Genomic DNA, 14,035 nt, shown 5'->3' on the forward strand with positions numbered 1-14,035 from the left:
AATCGAACGATTTTGAATCAGCTGTAAATTTGATGGTATACTATAAAACACTTATCAGATGAATACTTCAAAATCTGAGTTCACTGAAATGTAACCATTATTAGTTAGTGTGGCAAGATTTTCTGTGGGACTTTCAAACATCACTGGATTTTCTTCTGATAAAAGTAATCAGTAAGTAAACTATCCGTATTTGCTTTTCACCTTTGCGTAAATTGTTGATATCAACAGCCTAATGGAAGCAACTATCATAACTACAAAAACTGTTTCCAGTCGTTCTGATGTATTATTTCCGCAGTTCTTGATATCGCATTACACCATATGGCCTTTTCTGGGTGTTAAAGACAACAAATGAACAAATGGACATTTTATTTCAGATAATTAGATAATAGATTTAAACTCAGGTGAAATATCTTATTTATAAACATTGGAATCTGCTCTGCATGTAGGATGGTAAAACTGTACCATCAAACAAAAGAAATTATAAAAAGATACAAATATATATTAGGATGCTGGTCCTCACGGTTCAGTAAGAAGAAATGCGTGATGTATGTTTGTCATATCCGAAGACAGAAAATTTAGAAATCAGTTGATTGATGTATGCCGCTTTTGTGGAGCTATGACAATTTGAGGCAAGGTTATGTTGTAAAATAAGTATTTTCCGTATAAAGATTTTATCCAGGTTTCTGTTGCCAAGACAGATAGAGAGAATAGATAATTGTTCTCATTACATTACGTTGTATATACATGGGCTTAGCAGATAATATTGAAGCGTCATTTGGAAGTCGGCATCCCAAGGCTGCATCGGCTGCCACTACCTGATGCTCGTCTTGAGAGCCGATTGCAAACCACTCATTTAATTTTTTTATTTTTTTTTAGTGCTAAACCAAATCTTATCTTGTTTCATGTAAAGAAACAGAAAATGACAAACTTGAAAATGTTCACTCTTTATTGTATGTATTGGTACTGTATCAACAAAATAAGATAAACTCTTTTGTATGATAATAAGGCAACAATATCAAAATGAATAGCTCCGTACAACAAACTCAACAACAAACATCAACGTACAATAGTATATAAGGGTGAGAGGCTTTTATCTTTTGTGGAAATTTCCTCTTAATATGAAATGATATATAAATGACATAACTGGCTAATGTGCTCTTGTTAAATTGAATGTATGTCCATAGATAGGCAACCATACTGCATCGCCTTCGGTTTGTACCGATAACGTATATTAACAATCTGAATATCATGTCAAAAGCGTAATAACCATATAGACTACTCTGTTTGGCACATATATGCACCGTAAACAAGAAAAACACATTACTTATCAACTACATATGTACATATTTCCACGAAGCCATTCTGAAAATCTGCTGTTGAACTGAACATAACAAACGAGGTATCGAACTGTGTAAATGTTTACGTATGTCTTTGTATTAACGCGCAATATTAACTTGTGGAAGAAGCCCAGACATCGGATTGGGGGTAAGTAGCCTTGCTATCTTTCATTATATTGTGTTTTTGCTTGTTTTATATGGTTATGTTTTGCCATATTTATCGTATACTTATTGTATGTCACGCCATCTAGTTATCGGTGCGTGCCATTCATGCGTGACTATTTGGGTAATTGAATACAGGTGTGTTATTTTGATGATACTTATGTTTTCGTTGTTAAGAGATGAATTAACGTATTGTACATGTATGTCAACTAATATATTAGTAGTTTAACTGTTGTAAAACTGATAATTGAACTAAGTAACGTGATTTTGTTCATGCTAATTATGTATGGAAGCCAGGAGTGGTAGTCGTGAGCAGGTGTACTGGTGTGAGTTCGCGCAGGTTAAAATTCTACGGAAGCTCATGAACGTATAAAGCTCGTTTTCCTTATTCGTTATTTAAGTAATGTTTTATGTAGAATTTCACCACGCACCGTAGATATTAGTGTTTGTATTATTGTATAGTATTGCATTGACATTAAGGGTATGATTATTGGTAGTTTACAATAATTAAATACGTATTGGTAAACTGTAGATAACGTTTTAGGTTATTAATATACATTGTATGTTGATTATGAGTGTGAAAGAATGGATGTTTAGTGTTTTTTTTTTATATTTGTTAAAGCTTCACATGACGGGCACATGATCGCCAGACGTAAACATGGGTCAACCTGAATGGACAACAGGTCTTCAGTGATGCAGTGTCAGGGCCGACCAGAGGTTTAGGTCAACTGCCAGGAAGACAAGTCTAAGGCCATTTAACGGTTCAGAAAGGGAAGTGGGTGCTGTCCACTGCATATATCCTCGCCAGTCGAGGACCATTATTGTAATCCGTTTGCCGGATGCTGCGGATGCTGTTTATTGTTTTTTATGTTCTGTTTCACCGTGAAACATGGAATTATTTGTGTTACTGACATTGCCAATGTGAACTGATCGTGACACCAATCGTCACAAGCACTTGGAAAAGTGAACGACATTCCTGTCGTGTGGAGAGACTAGATTCAGTGATATATGAATAAATGTAGTATAGTAGAGAGTGTGATTGGGAGAGTAAATGAGTTTGTAATTTTTTGTGATTATATGTAAATACATTTGTATATATCATCATGGTGTTAAATTCCTTGTGTTGATTTCTGGAATAACCAAGCTGAGGCTCGTCCCGCGTTACAATAATAATTACGATAATACAGTTTATCATAGTAATATTACAACCAGTATTACAGCAATTCTACAGCAAAATGTATTTTTGTATTCTTACAAATTTCCATTGAAAAAAAAAGACCATTACACAATTTGATGCCACCAAAGATTACATAGTGATCTGCTTGGTTCATCAGTTTTCAGTAACAGAACTCAATAACATAGGAAGACATTGGTAGCCTTTTGTAATATATATTCCTGTAAATGATAAAATAATTGATCGGTACATGAAAATATACCCTCGTACTTTAAAAGTATTAAAAACATTCGGTATGATTTAATTACTCTTGAGCAGTTAAATCCTGTGGTAAGGACAACTGTATATAATCAAACATTAATGAAGAACAGACTTATCGAACAGAGCTTTTTATCGCGTATTTGTTCAATTTCTAAACACTCGATCATGCTATATATAATCGGTTGATAGGTCGTGGCAATAAGGTTGTTTTGGAACTAGATATTATGCTGAACTAGGTTACACGGACCTACTGAAGCATTTTACGAGAATAATTATTTTATCATTGTTATATTCTGAACGGCCCGTCAACACTGAAGTGGCATTAAGGTATGAAACGAAACAACATCAAACAAAATAAATATGTTAAAAGGAGTGCACACACGTACATAGTTTAAAATGATAAATGTATATATGTTTAGTCATATTTTCTGGTACAGACCAACAACTTTTAGACAGTTCAACATTTTGTATATGTTCGAAGAGTAGTTTCAGAAATTTCAATAAAATGTAAACGATTCATTACATGCAATGCACTGAGGCTGACCTTCAAGCTTCCATGGTCTGTCCTTAGTCAGGCAACGACAAGCTTGTCCCGGCGGTCCTCTCTGTAAAAGGGCGCCATTTATATATATTTCCTTTTCCGAAAGTGATTTGTTGTCTACCTATTGTCTTTTCACTTTTTACTTTGCCACTGTGATATTAAAATAATAGTTTCATATGATCTGATAGAAAAAAAGTTTAAAACCTGTTAGTAGAAGTGATAATGCCATTTTTGCGGTGCGATCTGCTTTGTCATGACCAGGCATTGCCATGTACCTAGGAACCGAACAAAATATGACATCACAATTTGAAGTAGGGTTATGGAGATATTGTCCAGATTACTGTTGGTAAGACTCTTTAAGACAGAAAGTCATAATAGATAATTACTCTCGATACACCATTAGTTTTAATGACTAAAGCAGAAACTGAAAAAAAAAAACAAATAAAAAATAAATGAAAAAACTCCAATATTTACTTTCTATGGTTTACGCTCTGATCTTTGAACCCAGAAATTTCTTAGCCCATCAAAATCTAATTTGACTAGTATACCATATGCAGTTGGCCTTTGAGCATATTTCTGCAAAAAATGTGCGTATGACTTAGGGTCCGCACAATGAATCGTTTGAACAAAACTAACATTCGATTGTGTGTATATTAAAGTATGGTGTTCCCCGACGTGCCGCTAACAGTCGAATTTATACTTAACCTTTTATGATAATCTGATAATCTGATAATCTGATCATCAAATGATAAACACTAATGAAAGCAATACAATATCAACAAAATAACAATAAATTGATATCAGCAAAAACAGGAATATATGCAAGCCTCTAGACGTATGCATGCTCTTCTGTACACTGTTCCACAATGGAATGAAGTCCACCAAAAATATTAAATACATGTTAAAATGTATACAGTTTAGAGGCAGCATATTTCTTCAGACTTCTATTTATGATGGAAAATTTAGAAATAACATGAAATTGATATCGAGGCATTACGAATAAGAGAAATGTTGTTTCAGCAACGATGACAGAGTGTCTAATGAGGGATTTATTGTAACTCAGTTGACCCGGTATCTAGATTTACATTACTGTCAAATGATTAACATATTTGGAAAGGGATAGCTTAATATTTTCCTGACTAGCTTTTACCTGAGAGGTTATGATTATTTTTCACTGCTTAAGATTGAATGTTTTATGATCTGTGTAAAAACATATTTCATTGATTATACACATGGATCTAGCTCAATGAAAACGTTTTTATTCTGGATATATAAGACTACATTTTAGCAAGTTTTAAAACATTGAAGGTAAGAATGTTTTGAAGATCCTTTTAAGTAACATACATTGGACATGGCATTTGGCTGTAGCTAGTAAAAATTGTCTTTAAAACTATATTTTTAATTTCAGCTTGAAGCCCCAAAAGGTACTTAGTATTTTTCTGTTTTTATAATCATTTTCATACATAAACTATTCATGAAGGAACCAGCATGACTATCAAGTAATTTAAGTATAATCTTTTAAATCATTTGATAAGTAAAGCAGTATTCTAAGTGTCCACAAATAAAGATATCCATGTAAGTGCTTCATTGTCATCCGCCCAAAATATTATTCAATTCATTGCTTGATTAGAAACAAATATGTTATAATACACACCAATTAAACAGCCTTTATTTGTAAATTTGAACGAAGTATTTATTTCCAAATTTACGGTTACAACTTTGAGTATACATGTATACATTATTATAACAAGTGTTGAGTGAGAATCAGACATATTCGGGGGTATATTGGAAACCTATCCTTAAGACACTGTCGTAAACCACGGTCAATGATACTCGCGGACAGAGATCATGGGAACGATAGGTACACTTTTCGTCGTTTGCCGAAAAATGTTTCTTAACGCTTTCTTGGGGGTTTCGGTTCGGATTACCTTTCGGTAGTGAAAAACTGTTTCAAATACATGTACATGATTTTAAAGATTTTCAAATATAAAAAAATAAAAAAGACATCGACGCTATTATGAAAAAAATAAGATGTGTATTTGCCAGTTAAGTTCAATTTTCATCATAAGCACATGTATTGCGTGTTTTGGTGGGGGCCTCCATGACCGAAAACCCCAATATATGTTTCACACAAAAACTTTCCGAATTTTATATGTATGGTGGCATTTGATTGCTACTTTTAGAGCCGAAACGAGATTATCTGTACCAATCGCCCGACGGTCTCTGTCCATGAGCGTCGGAACCGTGGGTTACCGACACTGTCCTGGAGACATTTCTTGGTCCGACGGTCTCTGTCTATGAGTGTCAGAACCGTGGGTTACCGACAATGTCCTGGAGACATTTCTTGGTGAAACAAAATTTAGAAGTTCTAGTGTATGAAAAATTCTTAATTTAAGTAAGCAGTCATTCTTTAATGTCCATCAGCAATTATGTCGTCAACCACACTGTAATGGCTTTATTTCAAATGTCACATTTTATAGGCCATTGACTTCCATGTCTATATATCTTACGCCTATTTCAGTACTTAACAAATCTGCAGACCAAATTTCAGACATCAAGAAACAAATTAACTATTAGCCCCCTCCGTTCCCTGTATATATCCCGCGGATTTAAAGCTATTTAACTAGACGCCTTTTTACAGCCGATCATTTAAGAGGACTACCTCAGATACACAAATGTAGAAATATGCACTGCATGATATTTTCATGCCAAGTGAATAGACATTTAATTAGTGTTCTTTGTGATAAGGTCGTTGATTTACAAATATCAGCAAAAACACAAGAGGCCCAGCGGGCCTTATCGCTCACCTGGATATGACAGTAAAATACGGGAAACACTATATTTCAACAGAAGGATTTAGAAGAATTTGCTATATTTCACGTATTTAGCCCCAGGTGGTTCCCCTTTAACCAACGATATTTTAGACATATTATGGACCAAATCCTTACATTCCTTCAGAAGAAGGATTTTAAAGTAATTGTTATGTTCCCCTATCGCTCCAAACTCCTCAGGCCCTTGTGAGTCAGACCAACCGTTTATACAAAATTGGTTCTCCCTCACCCAATGATGCTTCAGACCAATGATGGACCAAATCTCTTTCTTCCTACAGAAAAGGCTAGTAGTATAAAGTTGACGGACGCTGTGCCGTGAATAAGGTCATCGGTCCTTCGGACCAGGTGGGCTAAAAAACAATTGAAAACTCGAAGTTTTATTGCCCGAGTATTATAAAACAGAGGGAATTATAGCATAATCATGTTTGCTTTATTCGTCCTAGCAGTGACTTTTAACAAAAGAGAAGTTTCAGCATACTCACAACGTTTCCCCGTAACTGCATAGTTTATGAAGTCGCTTAATCAAATTTAATTTGAATATCATAACCGTTGGCTACATCTTTAATTAGATGGTCTTATAAAAAAGGTAGTGAACTGTGCAGAGTGGACAATGCATCATTGCTTAGCTAAATAGATCCATTGGACCTTGACAGTTTGGAAGGATTTAGACTATCAGTCCAAATACTTTCTAAATCAAAATAAGTATTTAAAACTTACATGTAACGCATATGTACAAATTAAGTAGCAAATAGTAACAACATGAATATTATTATGTACATCATCTGATCATAATCACGATAAATCCTGACTGGATGTGTATTATTAAAACCTGGCCAATAAGCATAAATACTGCTTATTCGCAACATATCCCCCGAGTTCCCACACTAAAACACATGTTTTCTTCTCAAGTACAATGTAATACCAGGCTCTTTACGTCACGTCAAACTTAACGTGACAATGCTGCAAAATCACATCAAAAACAGAGTGAAACGAAAACAAAAACATGCCTGTTACGGGGCCTGCCCGTCAACAGCCTCATATCCTAATGCTGTTTACATTTTCGGGACCAGCCCCTTCCAACCCAATTCATTACAACATGATTATGTGTGGTCGATCTTCTTAGGATTTTGTTTATATCTTATTCAAATATGTATGCCTTCCAAAACGATCCACAGCCGTACATTAATACAGTGTAATACAACTAAACCTCAAGGACATTTCATTATGGACATTTATGTAATATGCAGTGTTTCGATTGGATCTGAATGTTGACCAATCAAAAGCAGCACAGAACAAACCACATTACATTATAAAACCAACAAACACTATGATGTTATCAGATCCCCTTCGCCGTCCATATCTACTGACTGCATGTGTGCACTGCGCATGATCGTTTTACTGTAGTCCACGAGGTGGTTGTAGGATTTGACAAACACCAGTCTCTCCCGGGGGTCGCTTTTCCAGCAGCCCAGCATGACGTGGTAGACAGTGGACGGGCACTCCTCGGGTCTCTGTAGCAGTATGCCCTCATCAAGGAACCGCACCACCTTCAGAGAAAAGAAAGTAATCAATATACTCGCTAATCAGTAGAGAAAAGTTTTGTTTTCTTTGTAGTGGTTAACGTCCTTTCAACAACCATCGCTCGACTCACTCGTGTACTAGATGCACGGATGGAGCGTGTTTTTTTCTGGGACGCTGCAGTATATTTGTGTGGGTTTCCTTGTGATAACGCTACCCCACTGAAGTATACTGTCGATGACATCCAGCAGGACACCCACCTTGTCACCTTATGGGAACTGGAGAACCAGTCGTCCCACCCTCTAAAATGCATAGCGTTGTAAGGGAATAGCAACTACAATTTTAAACACTTCGGTATGTCTCGGCTTCTGGACGGGAAGCTAAAGCTTTCCTCGCGGGGGCAAACGCTCAACTAAAGGCCAGAATTAAGGAAGCGTCAAGAGAGACAAGTGTTGTTGGTCATTTATTTCGATTAGATAAACATGTAACTCGAACTGGGTTCTAATATTTTTTCTAGTGCAACAGACAAGTTACATTCAAATAAAAATGTATGTAATATGTCTTTTTTTTTCAACAACAACCAGAAATGAACCAATGCAAATACATTGTAGCTCATTTTCATGCATGTTGGAAGCAGTGTCACGCATTAGTATTTTCTTTAGATTGAATCAAGGGTCATTCTATGCATTTTGATGAACAAGCGAATTTGTGCTAAATATATAAGATTCATAAGAAAAACAAACCTCCTCATTTGAATGTCCGTAGTAAGGCTGTCGACCGTAGCTAAATATCTCCCACAGCACCACACCAAACGCCCAGATATCGGACTCCGTTGTAAAACGTCCATATTTTACACTTTCTGGAGACATCCATCTTACGGGCAACATCCGAGAGCCGCCGATCTGGAAATATATTACGTGATCGTTTTTATCCAGATGAAATTTATCATAAACATAATGTTTGAGATATTTCACTCTGTGCTGAAAACAATTTAACTGTCTAAAATAATAACGCCAAGTCGTTTGCTTGATTCTGCTTTAACAGACACATACATTACAAATGTAGATATGAATTGTCTCTCTTATAGTATAGATACAAACATCAACAAGGAAATACTAAAGGTAAAACAATAGTAGAGTAAAGACACATTATGTCTATGCTGTATACCAAAATCAAACATTTCTGATATACCATTGACCGTTGTCAGTTTGTCATCTGCTCGTTCTAAATTCGTGTTGATTAATTTTGTATATGATGTTTTAGAAATGGTTGAATTAATTATGTTTTTTGTAATGTGTTTTCCAAATACGGCATATAAGAGTTGCCTGAGTCCAACAAAGTTTTTTTGAATGAAAAGGAACTTAATCCTTATCCAAGGACACGGGTGTCAATGATTTTCAAAAGGTTTAAAGTTTGTTTGTTTTTGTTTAACGTCCTATTAACAGCCAGGGTCATTTAAGGACTTGCCAGGTTTTGGAGGTGGAGGAAAGCCGGAGTACCCGGAGAAAAACCACCGGCCTACGGTCAGTACCTGGCAACTGGCCCACGTAGGTTTCTAACTCGCAACCCAGAGGTGGAGTGCTAGTGATAAAGTGTCGGGACACCTTAACCAATCGGCCACCGCGGCCCAGGTTTAAAGACTTCGTTTCACTAATCATGAGCCCTAGAGTTTTGGTAGTTTGCTGATAGTTTCTTTGAATGAGACCCGACAGGGTTTGCGAAAAGAAATGACATTGCCCCATATTCTAGGTCACAGGAGTCAAAATTGCTTAAATTTTAATCGATTTTTCGCTTATCTTGACCCCTAAAGTCATGGTATTTGGACGTTCCGTCGGCGAGACCCAACAAAGTTTGCCAAAACAAATGACCTAGCTAGAGCGATGTTCAAGCTTGACGGGGTCAAATTTATTAAAACCTTAAATGACTTCTCACTAACCAAGAGTCCTGATATTTGGTTGACAGGTTCCTTGGATGACTAGACAACTTCTGGAAATACCCTTATCCCATATTCAGGATCACAGGGGTAAATGTATTGAAGCGCATACTTTCTTCTAATTAATCAAGATTCTAAGAACAGAATAAATGAGGCCTAATAGAATTATTAAATGGAATGGCCGCGACCCAAACAAGGTAATAGGCTTCAAATTTGTAAAACACAAAATTAGGTTCTTTTGATGAACTAAAAGGCATATAATCAAAGGAGTGAATACCAGGTTACGGATGCAGGCCATTCGGCCTCTCGTTTTTTTTACTTACTCTATAATAGTCACATGTATATACGTCGCGCGCCATTCCAAAGTCCGAAATCTTGACAACAAGTCCATCGCCGACAAGACAGTTCCGTGTTGCCAGGTCACGGTGTACAAAGTGTTGAGACGTCAGGTAGGCCATGCCGTTTGCTATTTGTATTGCAATGTCGATAAGATCAGTCTAAAACAAATAATGAATTAATATTATTAATGTTATGTTTTAAGCTGACTATCGAAACTTGAAATGTTATTAGGGCCGATATAACTTAAGTAACAATGGATATCAAACGTATATAACATATATAATGATATATATGGCCATAACTATTCACCATACAGTCTGACAGCTTTCAAAATATTATATTTGTTAAATTTAGAATAGAAGACATGTTATGCTGGTATAGAAAATATGTTGTGTAGCTTGTGCCCAGCCTAGTTCGGACAAGGGCGACCACGTCTCGTAAAATATTATTGAATCATCGGCATTCACTGACTAACATCCGAAATTAAGTATGAGAGAATTTGATTTGTCACTGTCAAAATACACCAGTAGGTATATGGCAAAGTTATACTTTCAATTATATCTCTGATATTCGTGCTTTTTAAGGTTTGTATTGGTTATAAGTTCATATTTGAAGGTGATTCTCAATTTCCAGGTACACTCATTTATTACCTTTTGTAATATCATGTCGTCTGTATGTTTCCGCATGACTGGATCATTGTGACGTAAGAGTTCTGCCAGGTCCCCATGTAACATGTACTCAAAAATCATATATGGTGTTCCTTCTAAGCCTGAAACAGATATGATAACAGCATTTTAACTATTTGAAATGTGGATGTCGTGTGCGATTGCGCATAGTTAAATCTCTTGTGGTTATATATAGAAAGACGGATAATATCATGCTCACAGCAGTAAAATGAAACTTCATATCAATCAAACCTATCAGTGATAAAGAACGTATGCGTCAAATCAGCTTAGCAGCTTTAATACTCTAGCTTGAGTTGATATGTAGACGGCGTTTACGATTGATGTTGCCAAAAATGCCACACCTACACACGAGAGCATAGTACCCTATTGGTCGTAGGATACTGTAAACTGGCGAACTCATCCCTACCGCCAACGATAAACCGTAAAACACTGTTCCATACCTTAAATTACTGTGAACGTACTCATTTTAGCGGTCAACTTAACATCAACGCTTTTTGCGTGGAAACATTGCCAAAGTCCTTATTAAGCTATCTACACTTTTCATAATCTATTTATAGCAAATATAAGGTGGGATGTATTAATTCATCGCTGTGCTATAAAATTTGGTAATACGTTGGAATATGAGAGCGTCTCGATAAAGACGTTTACAGCAATACGACTTACACAGTATTGCTCTTGGTAAATGTGAAGTGTTCATAATCGATTTTAAAACTTCATCATTACTTTTAGATTTTCATTTGATTTCAGACCTGTTAATCATCATTCGGTTTACGGTTCTGTTTTCTCACAACAGGCAATGAAATATGATCAGAGAAAATCAGTAATCTTTATTGCTAATTATAAGTATAAATCATTTTTATGGATCAGCGTAGTGCTACAATCTCTGGATGTGCTGTATTACAACCCAAGCTTCCGCGATAGAAACAGCCGTGTGGACTTAGTAAACCTACAAAGAAATACAACTGTAATATTAAAGCCTCTCTGTGTTTTTGCTTGAAGATATAAAACTTCATCATGTAAAACTTCACAATTCTTCATGGGTCGATCTTCATTTAAATCCCATCAAATCTGCTCAGTTACGTCAAAAATTCATCAGTAAAGTATGCAATAAACATCTAAAAATATAACGTGAACCAACCCTCTGCACACCGAGTACACACAACTGAAATGCGTGGGTTTGTTTATCAATTGCCGCGAGGTTTTACTACCAGTTCTTGGTGTCTATTCACATTTGCCGTTTCTATTATTTTCGTTTCGTTGACTCTGTAAGTCGTTGACAGTGTTGTGGTTTTACCCAATCCTTCTCTTTGTCTTCGTCGGATGAGAACGTAGTAATAATAAATAATAAGTATGTTGTATCGACATTCGACTTTTGATGCGAGGCTTCGGCACTCCGCTATTCTTAAAAAAAAAAAAAAAAACCAGTTTGCTCATGCCTGCATGACATATTTTCTGCGGCTCATATACATATCATCATTTGGGAATATATTAAATTTTTCAATATTTTTTGCAATTTTGTCATAACTTAGCTTAGTGGAGAGTGAATTGAATCCATATTGGATAACTCGGATTCAGCCAATACTAAAAAGGCCACAATGACAGCGATGAAAATGATAAGGGAGTATCTGACATCTAAAAATCTTCTAAACTAATTTAATGACACTGCATGGGAACAATTCATTTAAATGATTCGCCCAGCGGGTCCAGGGCAGCGCCCTTGTAGGGGGTTCCAGGGGGGCGAAGCCTCCCGGCGGCAAATGAATATAGCAAATTTGCAATCATTCGGATTCAGGCGTGGATCCGAATTTTTTCCTCCTTCGGATCCGCTAGTGCTAAATGTTTGATATGCAACTGTAGGTTCACACACATCGAAGTCATTGTTTATGCTTATTGTTGGATATATCGTATCGCGTGTTTTGTCTTCTTGTCGGGTGTTGTTAACAAATAAATTATCCCGACGATGCTTAACTTGAGGATTAAGAAGGATATCAATTAAAACGTCGATGATAAATCTTTCAATATATATATATTGCGGTAGGTGGGTGTAGCTCATTGCACTCGCACACTTTGAGGCCAATGCCAGTAGTAAACTGTAATGTAGGGCCTATAAATCTGATTCCGGCCGCTGAGTATGTCGTGTAAGATTCATCCACTTATAATAAATACGTTTTAACTTTAAAACGTGTACCCGTCAAGACTAAAGGGCACACCCTTTACTAATATGGTCATAAATGTTACCAAGAAAACATTAGGGTGAGGAACCTTCATCAAATCAAGTAAGAATACGGTTTAATAGAGTGGGGGCCAGTGTACTCTTATATAAACTTGGGGTGGATTTATAAAGTACCCAGATCTGCAATTGGAAGACAGTGTCTATTCGAGTTCAATGGACAATGAACTATTGTTGAGTACAATACTAGGTCAGTTTGATGTTTGGGACGTATTGTTTGTCCTATAAGTAATACAGGTTTATTGACATGGTTCTATTACCATATGTGTATTGTACAGTTATCGTAGCTATTTAATTTGGCACTAAGTTATAGACCGTCGTATTGGATGAAACATTTGCTTATCAGCACTTATCGATAGTACACAGACTTAAAACTCAATACAAATATTTAGCATTTATAGATAATGCAATTGTTTCAATTATTATCATTTTTTTATATTTTGTTCTGAAATATTACAAAATGTATTTATCAAATTATCTCCCTTTCTTTCATAAATACTAATTATAAAAAAAAATTAAAAAAAAAAAAAAAAATTAATCAATTCTGTTTGTGTTACTACTAATTATTTTGTGACATAAACCAACTTCTTAAAAGCAAAAGATTTTTTTTCTGACCCAAATTGAAATCCGGATATTTGTGGCTGTTTACGACTCTTTATTAGTATTAATAAAATAAAATAAATAAATATAATTAAAGATGGCGACAGTACAAACGCTGGTACCGACAGCTGCGATTTAAGAGGCTTACCCGCAGACGGACCGGTAAACGGCACATCTCCGATCACTAAATAAACTTCAGTACACGTTTCTATGTGACAAAATTAGAGGCTTTCCGACTTTATTTCTTGAAAACAATTATAGAATATATATTTAAAAGACGTTTTAAAACTCAACCTGAGAGGGAAATGTATGGAATATAACGGCAAATCTTCTTTGTAAATCGCCGCTGCCTTTGAAGTTATCACTGTGCGGCACTGTGCACGTGCTTGTTTCTTTGATGTGTCAATCAAATTAGACCTATTG

At 35.8% G+C, this 14,035-nt stretch overlaps 1 protein-coding gene across 3 annotated transcripts in view; it reads right to left on the reverse strand.

Annotated features, from left to right (window-relative positions):
• Positions 1–931: 931 nt before the first annotated feature.
• The window catches only part of LOC117317554 (BDNF/NT-3 growth factors receptor-like), a 184,206-nt gene continuing 171,102 nt past the window's right edge, over positions 932–14,035 (reverse strand). For all 3 annotated transcript variants that reach the window (XM_033872376.1, XM_033872375.1, XM_033872377.1), the window contains 4 exons: positions 10,747–10,865; positions 10,081–10,254; positions 8,568–8,726; positions 932–7,853 (listed from right to left, as the gene is read on the reverse strand). In XM_033872376.1, the coding sequence (XP_033728267.1) occupies positions 7,632–7,853; positions 8,568–8,726; positions 10,081–10,254; positions 10,747–10,865 (674 nt within the window). In that variant the 3' untranslated portion in view covers positions 932–7,631. The remainder of the gene's footprint in view (positions 7,854–8,567; positions 8,727–10,080; positions 10,255–10,746; positions 10,866–14,035) is intronic.

Source organism: Pecten maximus, chromosome 19 (genome assembly GCF_902652985.1).
Source record: "Pecten maximus chromosome 19, xPecMax1.1, whole genome shotgun sequence".
In the NCBI taxonomy this organism is placed as follows: domain Eukaryota; kingdom Metazoa; phylum Mollusca; class Bivalvia; order Pectinida; family Pectinidae; genus Pecten; species Pecten maximus.